At 42.8% G+C, this 22,511-nt stretch overlaps 1 protein-coding gene and 1 non-coding gene across 17 annotated transcripts in view; both read right to left on the bottom strand.

Moving 5' to 3' along the window:
- Nucleotides 1-22,511, bottom strand: part of WDR93 (WD repeat domain 93) — a 50,596-nt gene that overhangs the window by 10,511 nt on the left and 17,574 nt on the right. For all 16 annotated transcript variants that reach the window (XM_055098969.2, XM_055098970.2, XM_055098972.2 and 13 more), the window contains 9 exons: nucleotides 21,334-21,412; nucleotides 18,339-18,454; nucleotides 16,486-16,524; nucleotides 11,275-11,359; nucleotides 6,486-6,657; nucleotides 4,732-4,802; nucleotides 4,058-4,144; nucleotides 2,265-2,384; nucleotides 612-825 (listed from right to left, as the gene is read on the bottom strand). In XM_055098969.2, the coding sequence (XP_054954944.2) occupies nucleotides 612-825; nucleotides 2,265-2,384; nucleotides 4,058-4,144; nucleotides 4,732-4,802; nucleotides 6,486-6,657; nucleotides 11,275-11,359; nucleotides 16,486-16,524; nucleotides 18,339-18,454; nucleotides 21,334-21,412 (983 nt within the window). The remainder of the gene's footprint in view (nucleotides 1-611; nucleotides 826-2,264; nucleotides 2,385-4,057; nucleotides 4,145-4,731; nucleotides 4,803-6,485; nucleotides 6,658-11,274; nucleotides 11,360-16,485; nucleotides 16,525-18,338; nucleotides 18,455-21,333; nucleotides 21,413-22,511) is intronic.
- Nucleotides 19,095-19,201, bottom strand: LOC112437386 (U6 spliceosomal RNA). The gene has a single exon (XR_003026005.1). It is a non-coding gene; the product is annotated as a U6 spliceosomal RNA (small nuclear RNA).

The raw sequence follows: 22,511 nt of genomic DNA, 5'->3' as shown, positions 1-22,511 counted from the left end.
GAATACCTGAAACTGGATAATGTATAAAGCAAATGAATTTATTTCTTACAGTTCTGGAGGCTGAGAAGTCCAAGGTCAAGGGTCCACAGCTAGTGAGAGCCTTCTTGCTGGTGGGGACTCTCTAGAGAGTCCCGAGACGGCATAGGGTATGACATGGTGAGGGAATTGAGTGTGCTCATATTCTAGCTCAGGTATCTCTTCCTTTTCTTATAAAGCCACCATTTCCACTCCCATGATACCCATTAATCCATTCACCTATTAATCCATTAATGCATGAGTGGGTTAATCCATTCATGTGGGAAGAGCCTTCATAATCCAATCATCTCCTAAAGGCCCCGTCTCACAGTACTGCCACAATGGGGATTGAGTTTTCACGTGGGTTTTGGAGGGGAGAGTCAAACCATAGCAGATGTCATCTGTGCTATCATACAATTTTGTTAGAAAAAATTGTAACATATATGTGACATTGGTGATCTTCAGAAGCTCACCAGGAGAGTGATGACTATACAAAAGGTGGACTGTAGTCAGAGAGGCTGTCAGATTTTACTATTAAATAGCAATTAAAATAATCTGGCCGATTATTTACCCCGTCCCACCCTCAAGCTACTGACCTCTCAACAAGCACACTGATGGTGGGTCCTTGGGTCCCGCTAGCCTCCACCAGATGGAGGGAGGCGTCTGTGCACAGCACCACACATTTCATTTGGGATTTCACTGGACCTTCAGGATACATATTCTGTCCTTTGTGGACCAAGAAATATTTCAGGAAGTGAATGCTTTGGCAGAAACATCCCTGAGGAAGAGCAGCGACCCCAAGAGGGAATCCTAGAGAAAGTAATCACACAAGCCGGTCAGAAAACGGGGTAGGGGAGGAGGCCATGGGCACAGGGGCTGTGACCAGCAAGTGTGTGAGGGACTTGTAGGATGTGAAGGCAAAATCAAGCAATGAGCACCCTGTGAGGGAAAATCAGTAAACCTAGTGCCCAATGGGAGAGAAAAGCCCCCGGCAGGGGAATGCTGCTGTGTCTGGAGAGGAATTGGGGAGGGGGAGAAGCAAGAGCATGGAGGAGGGCAGGGTCAGCACTGGAGTGGAAGGAAGCTACAACCCAGCCAGGGACTGAGGCGCAGCTGACCGTGGGATGCAAAGGCGTATGGGCAGGGGGAGGTGCAGCTGTTTCAGAAAAGGCGGGGTGTGTGTGTGTGTGTGTGTGGCCAAACAACAAGAACTTAATATCCAGAAAAAAATGAAAACAAGCTATTTTGGTCAAGGGCTTATGAAATCATCATCATTCTTCTTTCCTTGAAATATCTTTTGCTTCTATAATAATGCTGTTGGTTCAATAAGTAAAATACAGGAGGGTCTTTAGTGGTGTTTATCTTAGCAGTGTGTGGGGAAAATATCCTCCAAAGTTGAAATAACCACTGCATTCTTCAGAAAGTGATAGCCAAGTGAGGAAGGCAATTTGCTAGCTTGACAGACACCTCCCTGAGAACAGTCAACTCCCTGGTCTGATCACAAGCTACCCAACAAACAGGGTACTATCTCTGATGCTCTGCACCTGCCAGGAGGGCTGCCCAGTGAAGGTGGCCCACCTCCACTCTCTAGGAAAATACATCTCCAACTGCAAAATGGCAAACCACTGAGTCATTACTGGCCTTTAACAAAGTCCAGTTAGAGGGAGCTGCTTCCCTAGAGGCTGACGAATTTAGGAAGCAATATCATTGATTTCTGTATCTGCAAAGCTGGACCCAGGACCCGAGAACTCAACCACAGTGCCACCCACCCAGAATAGCTGCTGGTCTCACTTTGACTGCTTTATAGGTCTCTTAGCTCGAATACAATAGAGTTCGTGCTGACTGGGGATGAGACAGAATAGCAGGGAAGAAGACTCACTTATTTAGAGAGCTTGGGGGCTGGGAAGAGGAAGGCTGAGGCCACCATGATCACTTGTACTGTGCCAGACATACTTCTTCACTGGAGCGTAATAATGAAGGCAATGATCATACTTCCAGAGCCTAGTACAGTGTCAGGCTCAGAGAAGTCACTCAATAAATACATGCGCAGTGGGAAGCATTAGCACATATTATATCCAATAAATGTTTGTTGAATAAATGAATGAGAGGGGAGTAGGACCAGTTCCCCAAGGTGACTTTAAGAACACAGAGGTAACAGAAGGCCCAGGGCCTGTGGGAATTCCAGAGCTCCCAGACTCATTGCCCAGAGTCCCACCCAGGTACTAGGTAGAGAGGCAGGGAGGACTTACCTTTGGCCAGGTCCCACAGCGTGAGCACACCATCCTCGCAGGCCAGCACCAGGTAGGAGGAGGAGCAGCTGAGCTGAGAGACTGCAATGGGCGCAGCACAGGGCCACACACCCTCGGGGTCTAGGGGGAAGGACAATACTCAACCGGTTCCCCCCAGACTCTGCACCTACCCATCACTTCTACCTGGACAACCTGTGACTCAGACTGGTCTGCCTGTTCAGGGAATGGGAACCAGGAGTACCTGTCTGGACTCACCATCTTCCTTCTCTTTATGAAGTGCTATTCTCCTTGCCTAGGATGATAAGATAATGTCATACTGTTTATTATTACTCTACAGCTAATGTTTAATGAGTATGTCCTAGGTGCTAGATACTGTTAGGCACTTTACACACATAATTTCATTGCATTCTCACAAGGGTTCTATAAAGTAGTCTTATTAGTATCCCCATTTTATAGATGAGGCAGAGAAGTGACTTGCTCAAGGCCATACAGTCAGTATAGAAGGAGATTAGAAGCCAGGTTGCCTGGGAAATGGATGGAAGAAAAGAAACTCCTCCTTTGTGAATTTTTTAATGTTACTTTTGAAGTGTAATATAAAGTATAACAAGTGTACAGTTCAAGGAATTATCACAAAGCAAACTTGTTCATGTAACTGCTTCCATTAATTTTTTTTTTTTGAGACAGGGCCTCACTGTCACCCAGGCTGGAGTGCAGTGGTGCAACCTTGGCTCACTGCAGCCTCAACCTCCTGGGCTCAAGTGATCCTCCTGGCCCAGCCTCCTGAGTAGCTGGGACTACAGGCTCATGCTGCCACGCTTGGCTATTTTTTGTAGAAACAGGGTCTCCTATGTTGCCCAGACTGGTTTCAAACTCCTGGGCTCAAGAGATCCACCTGCCTCTGCCTCCCAAAGTACTGGGATTACAGGCGTGAGCCACCACACCTGGTCACCTCCATAAATTTGTAAAACAACAACAACCTATATTTCCTTAGTGCGTTTCAATTTCGAAGAGCTTCACATACAGAAACTCTCTGGATTTTGCTATTTTCAACAAATGCATGCACTAGACAACAATGGTGTAATTAATTAGCTCTATGTTTTGCATGAAAAGTGGGTTGGGGTGGGAAGCGACTGGCCTGAGACTACATGGTTTGCAGACAGCTGGGCTACGATTAGCACTGACCTTCTGATTCCAAGCCTACTTTCTCAATCTCTCTCTCTCTTTTTTTTTTTTTTTTTTTGAGATAGTCTTGCTCTGTCACCCAGGCTGGAGTGCAGTGGTGTGATCTTGGCTCACTGCAACCTCTGCCTCCCAGGTTCATGTGATTCTGCTGCCTCAGACTCCCAAGTAGCTGAGATTACAGGCACGTGCCACCATATCCGGCTAATTTTTGTATTTTTAGTAGAGATGGGGTTTCACCATGTTGGCCAGGCTGGTCTTGAACTCCTGACCTCAGGTGATCCACTCGCCTTGGCCTCCCAAAGTGCTGGGATTATAGGCGTGAGCCACCGCGCCCAGCCAAGCCTACTCTCTTTTTACCTTAGCTGCTTAAGGAGCCCTGTGGACCTGACTGTAGACTTTGTCCCTATTGACCTGTTGTCTTTAAGGAACATGACATTTCAGAGACAGATTCTTGCGGTCACACTACACCCACCAAACCCCCTACTGCCTGCCTAGATCTGGTCCCTAAAGTGACACTTGATGTATGTCAGTCACATGCTCTCAGCTAAGCTGGAGAAGGACATGTCTGCAAGTCCTGAGCTTAGGTGACTCCCATCTCAGCAGTAAAGTACCAGCTTTATCCTTTAGAGTTCGGTTTAGTGAATACAGGAAGAAATTGTGACTTCTGGTCCAGTGTATACCAAGGACACAGGCCATTCCTGGTGGGGGGGAAAAAAGACAGAAAATGGGTGTTACACAGGGGGAAATCTGGGTGGCCTTTGGTTTGCACAGAAGGTGTTTGCCCAAGAGGAAGCTGGTTTGAAGTCTGAAGTGGTTTGTTTTAATGGGCAGCACCCAAGAGAAGGGTGAGTTTCCCAAGAGAGAGGGACTGGGCAGCCCCATGAGGGCTGTTCCTGGGGCCCACCCGCCTTCTTGCATAGGGAGGACAGTCTCAACTCCCCCTCGGCTGCTTTCACATCTAGAAAATTCACACCCTCGGTGTTTTAAGTAACATCTTCTACAAGACAAACTCATATCCAGAAGCAGCCCGGTGGATGTGGACTCATGCCTTCTCCTATGGCAACCACTCCCTGAAGGCAGTGACAGCCTTTGTAATCAGAGAACCTGTGCTCAGGGGCCACAGATGCAAACAGAAACTGACAGGCTATAGCTGGCAACCGAACTCCCCTCTTCATTCCCTCCTACCATGCGAGGTTTGTTGGGGAACATCTCTGTGGGGGCTTGCTGAGGGGTTTCCCCAAGATGACCCCTTGCTAGGACAACCACCCACTTCATGTTCATTTACCTGAGGGGCCCTTGACTTCCGTTGGCATTGCAAATAGGCAGCTAGGAAGAAGGAAATAGAAGGTGGCCGTACTGGGAAAGAAAGAGACACGAGTCAGAGCCATGTAGACTCCCTGGCAAGGAGAGCTGCTGGCAGTCTTGGCCCTAAAACCAGAATAGATAGTTAGAATGGACCTTCCCAGGGGTAAGAAGGCCATGAAGCACATCACATTCTAGGTGCTGGTCCTGGTGGGATGCGCTGACCTTGGATGCTGCTGAGGGCAGGTTGGGTGGGGCTGGGAATCACTCCTAGGCCAGTGTGGTGTGCAGAGCTCTTGCCAGAGACAGCTGTCTTTTGGAGAGCCACTTCTGTTTTGGGGAAGATGTCCTTAAAGAGCAGACTCGGGTGATCTACATAGATGTTCTCTTATCCCAGGGGCAATACAGCCAGTGTTGTGCTGATAACTGGGTCTCTTAAATAAAAGAGGCCCCGATTTGTAGGGTTTGCAGATTTTCATGGTGTCAGTGCTCCCACAATGGACAACTAACAGTGGTTTAACAACTGGCTTGCAAAACCCTAATTATCTCACTATGCAGTAGGAGCCAGCCCCAGCATACCACTGAATCTTGACGTAGTTCCAGACAGTAACAAGGAGCTGTTGTCAGGGATTAGCCTTAGGACTTTGTGTCCTGAAGTAAGAAAATTTAAGGTCCACTTGACAGCACGAGAGATTTCACTTCCCATGTGAGAACAGGAACATTCCTGAGATCCACAGTAGCTATGAGGAGACCTAATTCCTAAAACCAGCTCCCTCATTGATACTTCAAAGACTGGGGCTCTCCAACACAACTTGGAGCTAATGACACCTAACTGCTCACCAAGATGGGGAAGTCATATATTATAATAATTATACACCTATGCTACATTACATTTAGAAAGGCAGGAAGGAAATGGAGAAAAATTTTAGTAGTGGTGACTTTATTTGTCTTTAGGATCTTCTGTGTTTTTTATTATTTTTTTTTAATTACTATTTTTTGAGACAGAGTCTATCTCTGTCCAAGCTACAGTGCAGTGGCATGATCTCGCCTCACTGCAGCCTCTATCTCCTGGGTTCCAGTGATTCTCCTGCCTCAGCCTCCTAAGTAGCTGGAATTACAGGTGCCCGCCACCATGCCTGGCTAATTGTTGTATTTTTAGTAGAGACGGTTTCACCATGTTGACCAGGCTGGTCTCAAACTCCTGGCCTCAGGTAATCTGCATGCCTCAGACTCTCAAAGTGCTGGGATTACAGGCCTGAGCCACCGTGCCCAGCCTCTGTGCTTTTAGATAACTAGAAAAAAAAATTTAAAAAGAAAAAAAAATTTTTAGAGATGTCATATATAAAACTGAAATAAATTATATTTCTCATTTCCATAGATATCTATTTCTTCTTTTAACTCCATTATTATCAGCCTTTGTTCTAACTATAGAGTAACAATCTCCACACAACATTTCAAAATATCTGCTGATGTTTGCTCAAAATTCTCCCAAACCAGAAAGAGCTTATTTATTTTAGAGATAAGGTCTTGACATGTGGCCCAGGCTGGTCTCAGATTTGGGGGCTCAAATGATCCTCCTGCCTCGGCCTCCCAAAGTGTAGGGATTACAGATGTGGGCCACTGTCCTGGCCCCAGAAAGAGCTTTTAGATCTCAGGTCCCTGGGTTGATTCCTGCATGTGCCAAGACAGCAGAAGCCTGGGGATGCTCCCTGGCTTTCCCGGGATTAGGGGGCTCACCTGAGTGGCTCCTCCTCCCACTCCCTATCTAGGTACTTCTTGTAGGAAGCGTTGAAGATCTCAGCTTGCTGCTCCCACTGACTGTCCTTGATGAAATGATTCTGCCCGGAGCCCAGTCCGTAGCAGTCCTTGATCTTTGCAAAGACTTCCAGGGGGCTTTTGAATGTGGTGCCTAGGTTGAAAATATTACAGAATTAGTCAAGCCATGTGACTCCCCCTTTCCTGATTTTCCCCTACTTCTTCCACTCTTCCCAGCTTCCTGCAGAATCCCTCAGCCTCAGAAATCGATTCTTGCTCTGCAATTGGTCTGTATTCAGATTTCTCCCGGCCTCTCCTGTACCCCACCAGCTCACAGAGCCCAGGCAGAGAGCAGCTGCTGTCCTCCTTCTTCTATATCTTCATCCCAACATCATTCTCTCTGCTTTTGGATTACAGAATATTTGCAAAGGCCAGGGTGTAGGGGGTGGTGGGGCAGGGAAATGTTCACAATGCCACTGGAGACTTTAGATCACTGTCCCTGTCTCCCCAGCTGAGGAAGGCCCCAGATCTGCCAGTTACCATCACTTTTCAGCCACTGCTGAACACTCACATAATTAGGCAGTCTCAGTCTCTTCTTATGCCAACATTTACCCAATTACCTTCCTTTAAAAAAATTTTTCTCTGTCAGTCACTTTTCTTACTACTTCTCTTCCCAATAACCTTTCATTTCCTTCTTTTGCATCTGTTCCTAAATCCACAGTAAAACTGGATGACTTGTTTTCTGGATTTGCACCCTGAGTTTCAGAATTCTGTTCACTTTGGAAGGTGCCTGGGTCCCTCAAGTTGCCCAGGAGATTCCACAGTGCCCTTGACTGCTTCCTCAGAGACAACTGCATAATTTTCTAGAGGGAGACACCAGTTTTATAAACACATAATATCGTATGATACACTAGCTCTCAAAGGACGACGCCAGATCAGCAGTGGCAGAGTCACCTGGGAACTTGTTAAAAATACAGATTCTCAGGGCCCACCCCAGACCTACTGGAATAGAAGAAACTCTGTGGTGGGGCCCAGCAATCTGGGTTGTTTTTTGAGATGGGGGTTGTGTTATATTGCCCAGGCTAGGCTTGAACTCCTTGGTTCAAGCAATCCTTCCATCTCAGCTTCTTGAGTAGCTGGCACTATAGGCAAACAATCTGGGTTTTAATGAGTTCTCCAAATGAGTCTGATGCAGCTAAAGTTTGAGAATTGCTATTATACATTATTCCCCTTGTATTTTCACTTACTAAAATGTTTGGGAGATTATTTCATATTAGTACTATAGATCCTCTTCATTGTTGCTTATCTTTAGTTATTAAACCTTTTTCTTATTGTGAAGTGTAACATACATTCTGAAAAGAGCATAAAATATATACCTTAATATACCTTAATGAGTTATTATAAAGCAAACCTCTGGTATCATCTACTCGGGTCAAGAAATAGAACATCAGCTGGGTGCGGTGGCTCATGCCTGTAATCCCAGCACTTTGGAAGGCCAAGGCAGGAGGATCGCTTGAGCCCCGGAGTTTGAGACCAGCCAGGCAACATGGCAAAATCCCATCTCTACAAAAAATACAAAAATTAGCCAGGCCTGATGGCATGTTCCTGTAGTCCCAGCTACTTGGGAGGCTGAGGTGGGAGGATTGCTTGGGAAGCAGAGGTCACAGTGAGTCGAGATTGTGCCACTGCACTCCAGCCTGGGCGACAGAGGGAGACCCTGTCTCAAAAAAAAAAAAAAAAAAAAGAAAAGAAAAAAGAAAAAAAAAAGAAATAGAACATTGCCATCTCACTAGAAGCTTCCCAGGGGCCCCTTTCTAATCACAATTCTCTGGGAAGAGTGGCAACCACTCTCCTGACTTTTATGGTAGCCACTTCATTGCATTTATTTATGCTTTTATCACCTAAACATGCATCCTCAACACCATAGTTTCATTTTGCCTGATTCTAAACTGTACATAAGGGGAACCATGCAGTGTGAACTCTATGGCTGTCCTCTTTTGCTCAATATTGTTCATGAGATTTATCCATTTTGCTGTGTGTAGCTGCAGTTTGTTCATTTTTCACTGCTGTATAGTATTCCATTGAATAAATATAGTACAATTTATCTGTTCTACTACTGATGAAAATTTAGTTGCTTTGTGTTTGGGGCTATTAAAAATCATGTCACTATTACCATTCATGCACATGTTTCCTGGAACACACTTGCTTGCAAATCTATGGGTACATTCCTAGAAGTAGGGTGACTAATTCAAAATGGCTTGCTTAGGAGTTTCCTAGTTTTAGCACTGAAAAATCTCACATCCTAGGAAACCCCTCAGTCAGGCAAACTGGTATGGTTGGTCCCCCTATCACCTAGCAGTGTAAATACTGTGTCATAGGATACAAATTATTGTCAGCTTTACTAGATAATAGCAAACACATTTTCCAAAGTGGTTGGACCAGTTTTCATTGCTAAATGTAATGTATGGGAGTACTGATTGTTCCACATCTTCACCATCACTTGGTGTGGTCAGTCTTTTTAATTTTACCCATCCTAGTGAATGTGTTACGCTAATTCACTGTGATTTTAATTTGCACTTCCCTGCAGACTAATGATGGTGAGCACCTTTTCATGTTTATTGGTCATTTAAATAATCTGTTTTTTGTGAATAGCCTGTGAAATACTCTTGCCTGTTTTGTACTGGATTCTCCCTCTTTTTCTTAAGAATCTGTAGTAATTCTTCATATATTCTGGACATGAACCATTAGTGGGTTTTATGTGTTTTGCAAATAACTTCTACCTCTATGTGTCCTGATCTTTCATCCTCTTAATGATGTCTTTGAATGATCTGAAATTCCTAATTTTAATGTAGTCAAATTTATTCAATTTTTAAAAATTGTAAGTACTTTTTGTGTCTTATTTGAAAAGTCTTTCCCTACCCAGAGGTGATAAAGTTATTGTTTATATTATTTTCTTTTTCTTTTTTTTGAGACAGGGTCTCGCTCGCTGTGTCGCCCAGGCAGGAGTGCAATGGCGCGATTTCAGCTCACTGCAACCTCTGCCTCCCAGGTTCAAGCAATTCTCCTGCTTTAACCTCCAAAGTAGCTGGGACTACAGGCACACGCCACCATGCCTAGCTAATTTTTGTATTTTTTTTTTGTGTGTGTGGAGTTGGGGTTTCTCCATGTTCTCCAGTGCTCCATAGTGCTGCCTCTGTAATGCATCAAGTGTCCATTTATGCCTGGGTCTATTTTGGTCTCTATATCCTGCTTCATTCACCTATTTTTCCTCTATTTTTCTATCTGCTATTTCTATCTATCTATATTTCTATATTTCATCTATATTTCTATTATTCACTTATCTATTTTTTATCTTAATAACTGCAGCTTTATAATAAATATTGATAGAGCAAGTCTGACCACCACATTCTTTTACAAGAGAAAATTGTCTATTCTTCACCTTTGGCATTTCCCTTTTTGGGGGGTTGTTCTTGATTTTGAACCAGGGTCTTGTTCTGTCACCAGGCTGGAGTGTAGTGGTGTGATCATAGCTCACTACAGCCTCAACTTCCTAGGCTCAAGTGATCCTCCTCCTTTGGCCTCTCAAAGTGCTAGGGTTACAGGCCTAAGCCACCACACTTGGCCTCTCTTTTGTTTTTTTAATGATTGCAAAGTATTCTTTTGTATGAGTGTACCAGATTTATTTATTTATTTATTTATTTATTTATTTAAGACGGGGTTTCACTCCCGTCTCCCAGACTGGAGTGCAATGGCACAATCTCAGCTCACTGCAACCTCTGCTTCCTGGGCTCAAGCGATTCTCCTGCCTTAGCCTCCCAAGTAGTTGGGACTACAGGTGCATGCCACTCTGCCTAATTTTTGTATTTTTTGTGGAGGCGGGGTTTTGCCATGTTCCCCAAGCTGGTCTTGAACTCCTGAGCTCAAGCAATCTGCCCACCTTGGCCTCCCAAAGTGCTAGGATTATAGGCACAAGCCACCGCACACGGCCCAGATTTTATTTAACCAATTATTCACCTCTGTACATAATGCTACCGTGAACATTATTCTGGTTTTTTTTTTTAATCGTAACTACTAGTCCACCAGGGGTGAACATTCTTATAGATATGTCTTTGTGATCATGTGTGAATGCTGAGAGGATATCCTCTGTATTTGCTGCCTACAATAGCTAGCCTCTCTGCTCCTCTTGACCAAGTCCCTTTCTTTGAAACTGTGCCCAAATGTCCCTTACTCCCTAGCAAGTCAGTCGCTTCTTACCCTGAGTTTTCACAGCCCTTGATGGTCCCCATTGCTGTACTTATCACATCCTACTATGGTGGTTTCTTGTCATTCTCCCTTAGTAGACTATCAACTTCTAGAGTGCAGGAGAGGAGAGGTGTTTTACTCATCTTTGTGCTTGGTGCATTATGGGCATTCAGCAAATAATAATGAATAAATTAACACAAGAATGTAGGAATGAATGTATTACAACTAGCTGTCAAATGAATTAGCACAGAAATGTAGGAATAAATGAACTCAACCTGGCAATTCAGAAAAGATATCTTTTTCTCCTGACCTTCCAATTCTGTTAGTTAACTGTAAGTAATACAAATGCATTACTTACATTTTTTGTTTTAATGTCTCAGAGCTTATGGGTTTAAAAAAAATTTCCTCTTCATAACTATGTTTGTAATTTTGATATCGTTGCTAATAAGTTGAAAAGATAAGACGTGCGGAAAGGAAGAAAGAACAGATAAATCAATGGCAAAAGGAGAGAGATTTGAATCACACTTACCTGTAACAGGCTTAGGTGGTTTGATCTTCATTATGTAAACTGGAAGACTCAATTTAATGTCTCCTTTAAAACTAACATTTGCATCCTAAAACAAGGAAAAGGCATAGTTAATAAGCCAAGAGAAGAGAGGAAATAGAATAATTAAAAATACTAATTTTAAAAGAAGGTGGAAAAGAAGGGGAAAAAGAAAAATAAGAGATAGGACAAATAGAAAGTAAATAGCAAGATTGTAAAAGTAAATAGCAAGACTGTAGATTTAAACCCAAACATATAAATAATCACATTAAATGTATATGGTCTAAATAACCCCAATGAAAAGGCAGAGATTGTCAGACTCTATAAAAAAGCTAGACCCTTACTGGGCATGGTGACACACACTTGTAGTCCCAGCTACTCTGGAGGCTGAAGTGGGAAGAACGCTTGAGGCCAGGAGTTTGAGGTGGCAATGTGCTATGACTGTGCCTGTGAATAGCCACTGCATTCCAGCCTGGGCAACATAGCGAGAGCCCATCTTTGAAACAATTTTTTTAGAAAGGGCAAGACCCAACTATATGAGGTCAAAAAGAAACTCTGTGTGTGTGTGCGTGTGTGTGTGTGTGTGTGTGTGTGTCAGGATCTTGCTCTGTCACGCAGGCTGGAGTGTAGTGGAACAATCACAGCTCACTGCAGGATCGACCTCCTGAGCTTAAGCAATCCTCCCACCTCAGTCTTCTGAATAGCTGGGATCACAGGTGTGCACTACCACACCCGGCTAATTTAGTTTTGCAGAGACGAGGTCTCGCCATGCTGCTCAGGATGATCTTGAACTCCTGGGCTCATGTGATCCTCCTGCTTCTGCCTCCCAAAGTAATGGGATTACAGGTGTGAGCCACCACACGTGGCCAAGAAACTCATTTTATGAAACACTATCTGAAACCATAGGGAAAAAGAAGAAACTCATTATATTAAATATAATGACACAAACATGTTAAGAATAAAAGTACAGAAAAAGATATATCTTGCTAAAATGAATCAAAAGAAAGCTTGGGTGGCCATATTAGTATTTGACATAGAAGAATTCTGAACAGAGAATATTATCAGGAATCAAACGGTCAGTGAATAATGACAAAACAATCAATTCATCCGAAGACAAAACATTCCAAATTGTGAAGCATCTAATCACAAAGCTTCAAAATACACGAAGCAAAAATTCGTAAGAGTGAAAGAAGAAAAAGATAAATCTACAATCTTAGAGACTCCTTTTTCAATAAGTACAGAAGAAGTAAACAGAAAATCAGTAAGAATATAGTAAGGATATAAAAGGAAAAACAGGAAGGAGATAGAAAACTTGAATAGCCTGACCAATAACAGCTTTATTGGTCTTGAAACATCCTTTTCAAGTGCATATAAACACTTACCAATATAATCCACATTGTGGGGAAAAAAAATCTAAATAAACTTAGAATGATTCAAATATATAAAGTATGTTTTCTGATCGCAATGGATTTTCTGATCACGACGGATTTTATGAGAAGCCCATAAAAAAAGCCAGCTGTAACATTTCCAATATTTGGACACTAAATAACATACTTCTAAAAATCTACTAGCCAGCTGGGTGCAGTGGCTCACGCCTATAATCCCAGCACTTTGGGAGGTCGAGGCAGGCGGATCACGAGGTCAGGAGTTCAAGACCAGCCTGACCAATATGGTGAAACCCCATCTCTACTAAAAATACAAAAATTAGCTGGGAATGGTGACATGCGCCTGTAATCCCAGCTACTTGGGAGGCTGAGGCAAGAGAATCGCTTGAACCCGGGAGGCAGAGGTTGCAGTGAGCCAAGATTGCACCACTGCACTCCAGTCTGAGCAACAGAATGAGACTCTCTCTCAAAAATAAAAAAATAAAAACCTACTAGTCAAAGAAGAAATACAAAAGCAAATTATAAAGTAGTTTGAAATGAATGAAAATTAAAAAATCAAATTTTAAAGCAGTACTTAGATACAAGTGTATAGCATTAAATGCCTATATCAGAAAAGACGATCTCAATGATTTGAGCTTCTACCTTAAGAAACTAGAAGAGGAGCTGGGCCCAGTGCTCAGGCCCATAATCCCAACACTTTGGGAGGCCGAGGCAGGTGGGATCACGAGGTCAGGAGTTCAAGACCAGCCTGGCCAAGATGGTGAGACCCCGTCTCTACTAAAAATACAAAAATTAGCCAGGCGTGGTGGCAGGCACCTGTAATCCCAGCTACTCGGGAGGCTGAGGCAGAGAATTGCTTGAACCTGGGAGACGGAGGTTGCAGTGAGCCAAGATCATGCCAGTGCACTCCAGCCTGGGTGACAGAGCGAGATTCCATCTCAAAAAAAATAGAAAAAAAGAAGAAAAAGAAAGAAAGAAATTAGAAGAGGAAACTAAACCCAAAGTGAGCAGAACAAAGGAAATAATAAAAACAAATTGGAAATCAGTGAGATAGAAAACAGAAAAACAATAGGGAAAAATATATGAAACTAAAATATTGTTCTTTTGAGAAGATGAATAAAATTGACAAACCTTTAGCCAAACTGATTAAGAAAAAAAGAGAGAAGACACAAATTACCAATATCAGGAATGAGAGGGATGACATCACAATAGATTTTAAAGACAATGAAGGGATAATAATGGAATGTTATGAACCACTTTAAGCCAATAAATTTGACAACTTAGACAAAATGGACAAATTACTCGAAAGATACAAGGTACAAAAGCTTGTTCAAGAAGAAATAGATAACCTGAATAGTGCTTTATCTATTAAAGAAGTTGAATTTGTAGTTCCACAAAGAAAGCTCCAGGACTAGATGGACACATTAGTGAAGTCTACCTAACATTTTAAGAAGAAATAATGCCCAGCCTGAGCAACATATTTTTCTATAAAAAATTTTAAAAATTAGACAAGCATAGCAGCACACAACTGTAGTCTTAGCTATTTGGGAAGCTGAGGTGAGAGGACTGCTTGAGCCCAGGAGGTTGAGGCTGCAGTGAGCCACGATCATGCCATTACATTCCAGCCTGAGTGACAGAGTGAGCCCCTGTTTCAAAATGAAAAAAGAAAAAGAAAAAAAATGTGCAAACAAATTGATGAGTAAAAAAATGCAAGTTTATAAGAAAATATATACGGTATGATGCCACTTATGTAGAAAAAAAATTCCATGAAACAAAACTGTATTTTTCAAAATAAATGTAAGAATGTAAATACACACTAAAGATCTAGAAAACACACATCAACTGGGGCTGGGCGCGGTGGCTCATGCCTGTAATCCCAGCACTTTAGGAGGCCAAAGCGGGTGGATGACCTGAGGTCAGGGGTTCGAGACCAGCCTGGCCAACATAGTGAAACCCTGTCTCTACTAAAAATACAAAACAAACAAACAAACAAAAAAACACGTCAAGCTAATAGTGGTGATTACCTCTGGAAAGGGCTGTTTATCTGAATTCCTTGACTTTTCCAAGAGTGATATATTCATATATTATTTGTACAATATGAAATATAATATAACTATTTTTATTTTTATTATTTTTTGTGAGACAGAGTCTTGCTCTGTCACCCAGGCTAGAGTACAGTGGTGCAATCTCGACTCACTGCAGCCTCCACTCCAGGGCTCAAGCCATCCACCCACCTCAGTCTTCTGAGTAGCTGGGACCACAGCCACATGCCACCACACCTGGCTAATTTTTTTTTTTTTTTAGACAGCTGTCTCCCAGGCTGGAGTGCAGTGGTGTGATCTCGGCTCACTGCAACCTCCGCCTCCCGGGTTCAAGCGAGTCTCCTGCCTCAGCCTCCTGAGTAACTGAGATTACAGGCACACGCCACCACATCCGGCTAATTTTTGTATTTTCAGTAGAGATGGGGTTTCACCATGTTGGTCAGGCTGGTCTCAAACTCCTGACCTCGTGATCCACCTGCCTCGGCCTCCCAAAGTGTTGGGATTACAGGCGTGAGCCACCGCACCCGGCCAGTTTTTGTATTTTTTGTAGAGGCAAGGTTTTGCTGTGTTGCCCAGGCTGGTCTCAAATTCCTGAGCTCAAGAGATCCTCCTGCCTTAGGCTCCCAAAGTGTTGGGATTACAGACATGAGCCACCCCACCTGGCCTAATGTAACTTTGAAAGGGAAAAAAGAAGGGGCTCTAGCGAGATACTTCCACTTCAGAAGTTCACCACTACTCTACTGACACGCCTGAGTCCTCCAAGAGCCATGCCTTCTGAAGACACGGTGTGTTGCTGGTCTCAGAGGAACAGCCAGGAAGCTCCGGGGAAACTGCTCTGTTCTCTAAGGTATTCCAAAACAAACACAAAACCCCCAAGTCACTCGGCTTGGTGAATTGGGCTGTTATTTTGGTAGAGGCAAATCCAGGATTCATAGGACCCTCTTTTAAGAAAAAGAAGACAGAACTATGAACACAAAATGCCCATGGCCACTGTAATTCCATCTAATATGGAGGAAATTGTGACAGAGGAAAGCTAGAGTGAAGAGGTAGTGGAATTAAGTGATTATGGTTAAAATATGTTACCTTTGCTAATTTTACAAAAATATATAACCATATGAACACATTGCTAGGGCACCTTCCAGGGGCCCAAGTGAGGGGCCCTGAAATTTAAGCTCCCTTAACTTCAGGTAAACCCACGTCTGGCCAAATGACTTGGGTCAACTATTCTCAGGGACGGGAGGTCATCTGCAATGGATATGAGGCACAAGATTAAGTCACTGAGAACTGAAAATAGTGCCCAGGTAGAACATTTTATTAGCATATTTGACATTTAAGGTAAATTTCAAGTAAAAATCAAAATCTTGGGCCCAGTGTGGTGACTCACGCCTATAATCCCACCACTTTGGGAGGCCAAGGCAGGCGGATCACCTGAGGTCGGGAGTTCAAGACCAGCCTGACCAACATGGAGAAACCCTGTCTCTACTAAAAATACAATATTAGCCGGGCGTGGTGGTGCATGCCTATAATCCTAGTTACTCAGGAGGCTGAGGCAGGAGAATCACTTGAACCTGGGGGGCAGAAGTTGCGATGAGCCAAGATCGCTCCATTGCACTCCAGCCTGAGCAACAAGAGCAACAAGAATGAAACTCCGTCTCAAAAAAAAAAAAAAAAAAAAAAAGAAAAGAAAAGAAAAGAAAAATAATAATTTTTAAAAAATCTCTAAAATACAAACTTAAGTCTCTCTGGAGATTTTCTTTAAAGTTTCTTACCATTTCTAAAGGATCTGCAGAAATGGGACCAAGGGTGTTCTGAGGAGAAAAATGAGAAATTAATTCACAATAGGTTTGATGTATGTTTACCACCCCCTTTAATCTTCTGGCATGCTCTCTCTTCCCCTCAATTACTCTTGTGAGTGAATTCATGCAATAGATGTGGAGGGCCAGTATTTGTGTGGGCCTCTGGCCTGCAGAACTTCAACACACGATCCCTATTTTTCAGGATCTTAAAAGGTAGGTGGGGAAACAGGAAATAGTTAATAACAAGAGGAAATCTGAATGAATAGAGTTGAGGAGATCAGTCAGAACACCATTACAAGAATCTAAATTGAGGCAAATATTTCTGATTGGCAAAACATATTGGTGATGTTGAGAATTACATTTAAGTAACTCTAAATATAATTCATAGTAAAAGAACTACCACTGTAACTGGCATTCATTGGCTGCTTCTCAGTGTATGAAAAAGAAGTGAATTATGGTGAGAAACCACCCCATTCAAGGTGCTTTTCCTATTTGGATAACAAATTAGTCCAAACAAAAATATATCTTTTTGAGTACCAAGTATGATACTATGGAATTTGTTGATAAAAAGCAGAAGGTATGGTCTTAACAATCTAGAAATTTATTATCCATTGAAGACAAGAGGATTTTCATGTATAACAGGATAACTACAAACCTAGGCAGTATGTGAGAAGCGTCAAAAAATACGTACAAATAATAACATTCTGTAATAGCTTAGAGGAGGAATATCTCTGGGCTAGTAACTTTCCCAGGGACATAGGACTACACTCCATTATGAAGATATTCACTGGGCATAAAGGCATTTATTCAAAGCCACTTGAGCTCAGCAGTGAATGTAACTCTCAATCTTGGTCTCCTATATTAATAATTTCACTAATTTATTTAGCACCCAATACAATGTATTTTAAAGGGATGCTCAGTTAATATTAATATATTAACGTTGGTGGTTTAAAAGTAAAAATAATAAGTATACACTGTATAAATAAGCAAATTAAGTCTTAACATTTACTGAGCAACTATATCTTAAAAACACAGCACAGGCCGGGTGCGGTGGCTCATGCCTGTAATCCCAGCACTTTGGGAGGCCGAGGCGGGCAGATCACAAGGTCAGGAGATTGAGACCATCCTGGCTAACACAGTGAAACCCCGTCTCTACTAAAAATACAAAAAAATTAGCCTGGCATGGCAGCGTGCACCTGTGGTCCCAGCTACTCAGGAGGCTGAGGCAAGAGAATTGCTTGAACCCGGGAGGCGGAGGTTGCAGTGAGCACAGATCGCACCACTGCATTCCAGCCTGGACGACAGAGCGAGACTCAAAAAACAAAAACAAAAACAAAAAACAGCACAAGGCCCAGTCATCATATATAAATAAACTGAAATGGTAGAGTTTCTACTTTTTAAGGATAATAGAAAATATATATATATTTCTGTATATTGAGAACAACCTCTTTATACCATAGTCTGGAAAAATTTAATGGAATTTGAGGCATGAAAAGATTATTTCAGCCAGGAGGGAAAAAAAGATTACCAGTGAAGCAGGAGTCAGGACAAAAGATCCTCCTTCCAGAGAAATGCCTGGGAGTGGTCTCAGTGGAGAGGCAACTCCCAGACTAGAGATACTGCGATTCCCACTACTGAAGACACCTCTACTTTTTAATATCTTATTTTAACCAAAGGAAATTGACTTGGGAGACAGGGGCCAATATTCCTGTTGTCCTCTCTTATAGCCCAGAGGCCTCATTCACCATAAGTTTCCAAGGACTTGGGCTAGATGTGGGTCAGGGGTAGGGAGAAACATATCAGCTGAAAGCAGAGATATTTCCTACCAGTTGCGGCTGTCTGACTTTTTTCTTAGGATTTGAAGTGAGTTGGGGGTGCTCTAGTTTCTTGAGCCAAGTCTCCTTGGGCAATTTATACACATCCAGCCAAATATCTCCGGCTCCTGCATTGGGAAACCAGAGAACCATTGAGCAACTGTAAGAGAGCCACAAGTTTCCTCTGAGAAATGGCCTGTCTTCTTCTCAGAACTGCTGGCAAAGAGACCAGCCACCTCCGTAGCAGGCAACTTTGACACACTGAAGGAGAAGTAGTTCTGCAATGGTTATTGCAAGTCCTCATGCCCCACATAACTTTCCCATGGAGAGTTATCCCCTCAACCCACCACCACCTATCTAAGAGAAACAGGGGCTTCTCACACCAACAGCACTCATGCAACAGCTTTTTAACCAAATTGTTCTGCCCAGCCCCCACATTTTCTATGTTGCAAATGGTAAATTCCCTTGACATTAAAAAAAATATGGGGCCGGGCATGGTGGCTCACGCCTGTAATCTCAGCACTTTGGGGGGCTGAGGTGGCTGGAACACCTGCAGTCAGGAGTTCTCAGCCTGGCCAACATGGTGAAACCCCATTTCTACTAAAAATACAAAAATTAGCCAGGCGTGGTGACATGTGCACCTGTAATCCCAGCTACTCGGGAGGCTGAGGTGGGAGAATCACTTGAACCCAGTGGGTGGAGGTTGCAGTGAGCCGAGATCAGGCCATTACACTCCAGCCTGGGCAACAGAGCGAAACTCCATCTCAAAAAAAAAAGAAATGCTTCATGAATTTGTGTGTCATCCTTGCAGAGGGGCCATGCTAATCGTCTCTGTATCGTTCCAGTTTTAGTATATGTGCTGCTGAAGCGATCACATCCACTGACATTTTGCCTTCAGTTTTACCTGTCTGGGGAGGAAGGCAGCAAATACAGAATCAGCAACTGAGAGGAGTGTGTCTGAGGAAGGGTTAGAATTGGGAAAGATGTACCTAAAGAATTCTTCTGACCAATATTTGAGGAGATAACAACCCATGGGTTGGCTGTGGGACTTTATCTTGTCAAAGAAACATGCTCAGCTTCTATAGCAAGTATATGTTAACCTAGGAAAGGTTGTTCTCCCATGGTATGGGATCCTGGCTAAATTTTTTTCTTAAAAAGTAATCTTCTGGTCACCTTAATTTCAGACTTCTGGCCTCTAGGACTCTGAGGGAATAAATATCTATTGTTTTAAGCTGCCCAGTTTGTGGTACTTTGTTATGACAGCCTCAGGAAACCAATACAGATGGTGCATAAGTTTCCTTGAATACACAAAGCATTATACAATGCATATCCTTGGCCAGGCGTGGTGGCTCATGCCTGTAATCCTAGCACTTTCAGAGGCCGAGGCGGGCGGATCACCTGAGGTCAGGAGTTCGAGACCAGCCTGGCCAACATGGTGAAACCCCGTCTCTACTAAAAATATAAAAATTAGCCGGGCATGCTGGTAGGTACCTGTAATCCCAGCTACTTGGCAGGCTGAGGTGGGAGAATCGCTTGAACCTGGGAAGCAGAGGTTACAGTGAGCCGAGATCATGCCACTGCACTCCAGCCTGGGTGACAGAGCAAGACTCCTTCTCAAAAAAAAAAAAAACAAAATAAATAAAATGCATATGTTCCTCAAATACCTGACATTGGAGGGGGCTTGGACAAGAGTATAAAATAGAGGCCAATATACCATATATCTAAATATTTAAAGGTTAAAAATCAAGGCAACAAGCATTTGAATAAAATATGTTCTATTGTCCCAGTGATAACTGCAGCAGGCAAGATCCAATGATGAGTGCTGAGATTGGTGGGTAAAACATTAAAGAGAAACAGCACATCAGCATCATCTCAAAGTATCTCCCTCAAGGTGTTTATTAATTACTGTGGTGGTTTTAACACATGTCCAAAAATTCTTTGATTCTCTTACCTCCAGGAGACGATACTTTTTTTTTTTTTTTTTTTTAAGATGGAGTTTCGCTCTTTGTTGCCCAGGCTGGAGTGCAATGGCACGATCTCGGCTCACTGCAACTCCGCCTCCCAGGTTCAAGCGATTTTCCTGTCTCAGCCTCCCCAGTATCTGGGATTACAGGTGCCCACCACCACGTCTGGCTAATTGTTGTATTTTTAGTAGAGACGGGTTTCACCATGTTGGCCAGGCTGGTCTTGAACTCCTGACCTCAGGTGATCCGCCTGCCTTGGCCTCCCAAAGTGCTGGAATTACAGGCGTGAGCCACCAAGCCTGGCCAGGAGGTGGTACTTCTATCATTTTCCCTTGAGTGTGGTCTGGATGTAGTGACTTGCTCCTTACAGAGGACGGGAAGGGGAAAACAGTAGCTCTACAGTGGAGAAACCTGGCGGACACCACTTGAAGTGATCAAGGTTAGTATTAGCAGTAGTGAGTCATGCTGCTATCATGTACCCCTTGATATGATGCAATGAGAAAAGCTTGTCACCTCTGTTGTATCTTCCCCCAAATCCTTAACCCCAGTTGAATTATGAGAAAAATATCAGACAAGCTGAAATTGAGGGACATTCTACAAAATACCTGACTGGTACTCTTTAAGGCCTTGAAAAATGAGGAAAGGCCAAGAAACCATCCTAGGTAGGAGGAGACTAAGGAGACACAATGACTAAATATAATATGGTATCCCAGATTGAACTTTGGAGCAAAAAAAAAAAAAAAAAAAAAAAGATTAGTGGAAAAACTAGTGAAATCTGAAAAAAAAAATCTGTAGTTAAGAGTTAGTTAATAGTACTGTACCAATGTCATTTGCTTAGTTTTGACAAATGTGGTGTGGCCATGTTGAACATTAATATTAGGGAAGCTGGGTGAAGGGCATAAGGGAACTCTGTAATTTCTTTGCAACTCTTCTTTGAATTGAAAATAATTTCTAAATAAAAGGTTTGGAGGGACAAAAGCAATCATTTGGAAGATTGGAAGGGACTGAAAATTTGAACCTTAACAGTCTTTGGTTAATCTTGCCTTGTAGGAGGAAGGCTGCAAAGTCCCCTCCTTGAGAGATCTCCATCTTTATACAGGTAGTTTGCTTGCTGGTATCATCCTGAAAACAAAAGAGATGTTGATAGAGTAGGCATAGCCTGCTGACAGAGAATGTATTTCAGGACCTTCTGTGGTTTGCACCCAGGAACAGAGATCCTTTTAAAGCTTGGGACATGAAAAGATGCTTCAAACTGCTTCATACTTCCCATTTTTGTACAGGAATTGGACAAGATGATATGTAAAGAAGTAGAACTCGCTTTTCTATGTAAGGTTTTTGAACTTATTTCCTGGTTTCTTAAATGCTCCTGGTGACATCTGGCATACTATTGGATCTCCTGGTCAGGTGTGCAAACCCTAAAGCCTATGCTGGCATCCAATTATTCAACTAAATTGAAATAAATTCTACATGACACTGAAAACTCTGGTAGTTGCTGGACAAAAGGCTCTATTTAGACTATGGTAGAGACTGAATGTAACCTTAGTATGAAACCTGCTCAAATTGTGGATAAGGTCAGAGAGGCTCAATGTGAATGGTTATGCTATCTTTTTTTTTTTTTTTTTTTTTTGAGACTCGCTAATTTTTAAAAATTTTAAGAGAGATGGAATCTCACTTTGTTGCCCAGGCTGGTCTTGAACTCCTGGCTTGCAAGTGATCTTCCCAAGTTGGCCTCTCAAAGTGCTGGGATTATAGGGCATGAGCCACCATGCCCGGCCTAATGTATCTCCTAAGTCTCTTAATTTATATTAGCTCCCTCATTTGTTTTTCTGTTTGCCATTTATTTGTTGAAGAAACCGTGTCATTTGTCCTATGGAATTTTTCGCATTGTGAACTGGATTGATTGCATCTCCATGGTTCCTGTATTTCCTGTAAACTGATAATCAGATCTACAGCTTTGATTAGGTTTAGGTTCAATGTTTTGGCAAGAACACTCCACAGGTGCACTGTGTCCTTCCTACTGCATCATATCAGGAGGCTCATAATAGCTGGTTGTCTCTCTTTTAGTAATGTTAAGGTTGACAGTTGAGAACAGTTATCATCCTGACTCCTTTATTACAAACTTCCCCATCAGCCATTGGTGGTTATTGCCTAGACCATTCTTTGTAATAGGCAACAAGAGTAGGCTACCTCAGTTCTATCATTCCTTCTGCATTTATTAGAA

Source organism: Pan paniscus, chromosome 16 (genome assembly GCF_029289425.2).
Source record: "Pan paniscus chromosome 16, NHGRI_mPanPan1-v2.0_pri, whole genome shotgun sequence".
NCBI lineage: Eukaryota > Metazoa > Chordata > Mammalia > Primates > Hominidae > Pan > Pan paniscus.
This window is presented reverse-complemented; position numbering and strand designations above follow the sequence as displayed.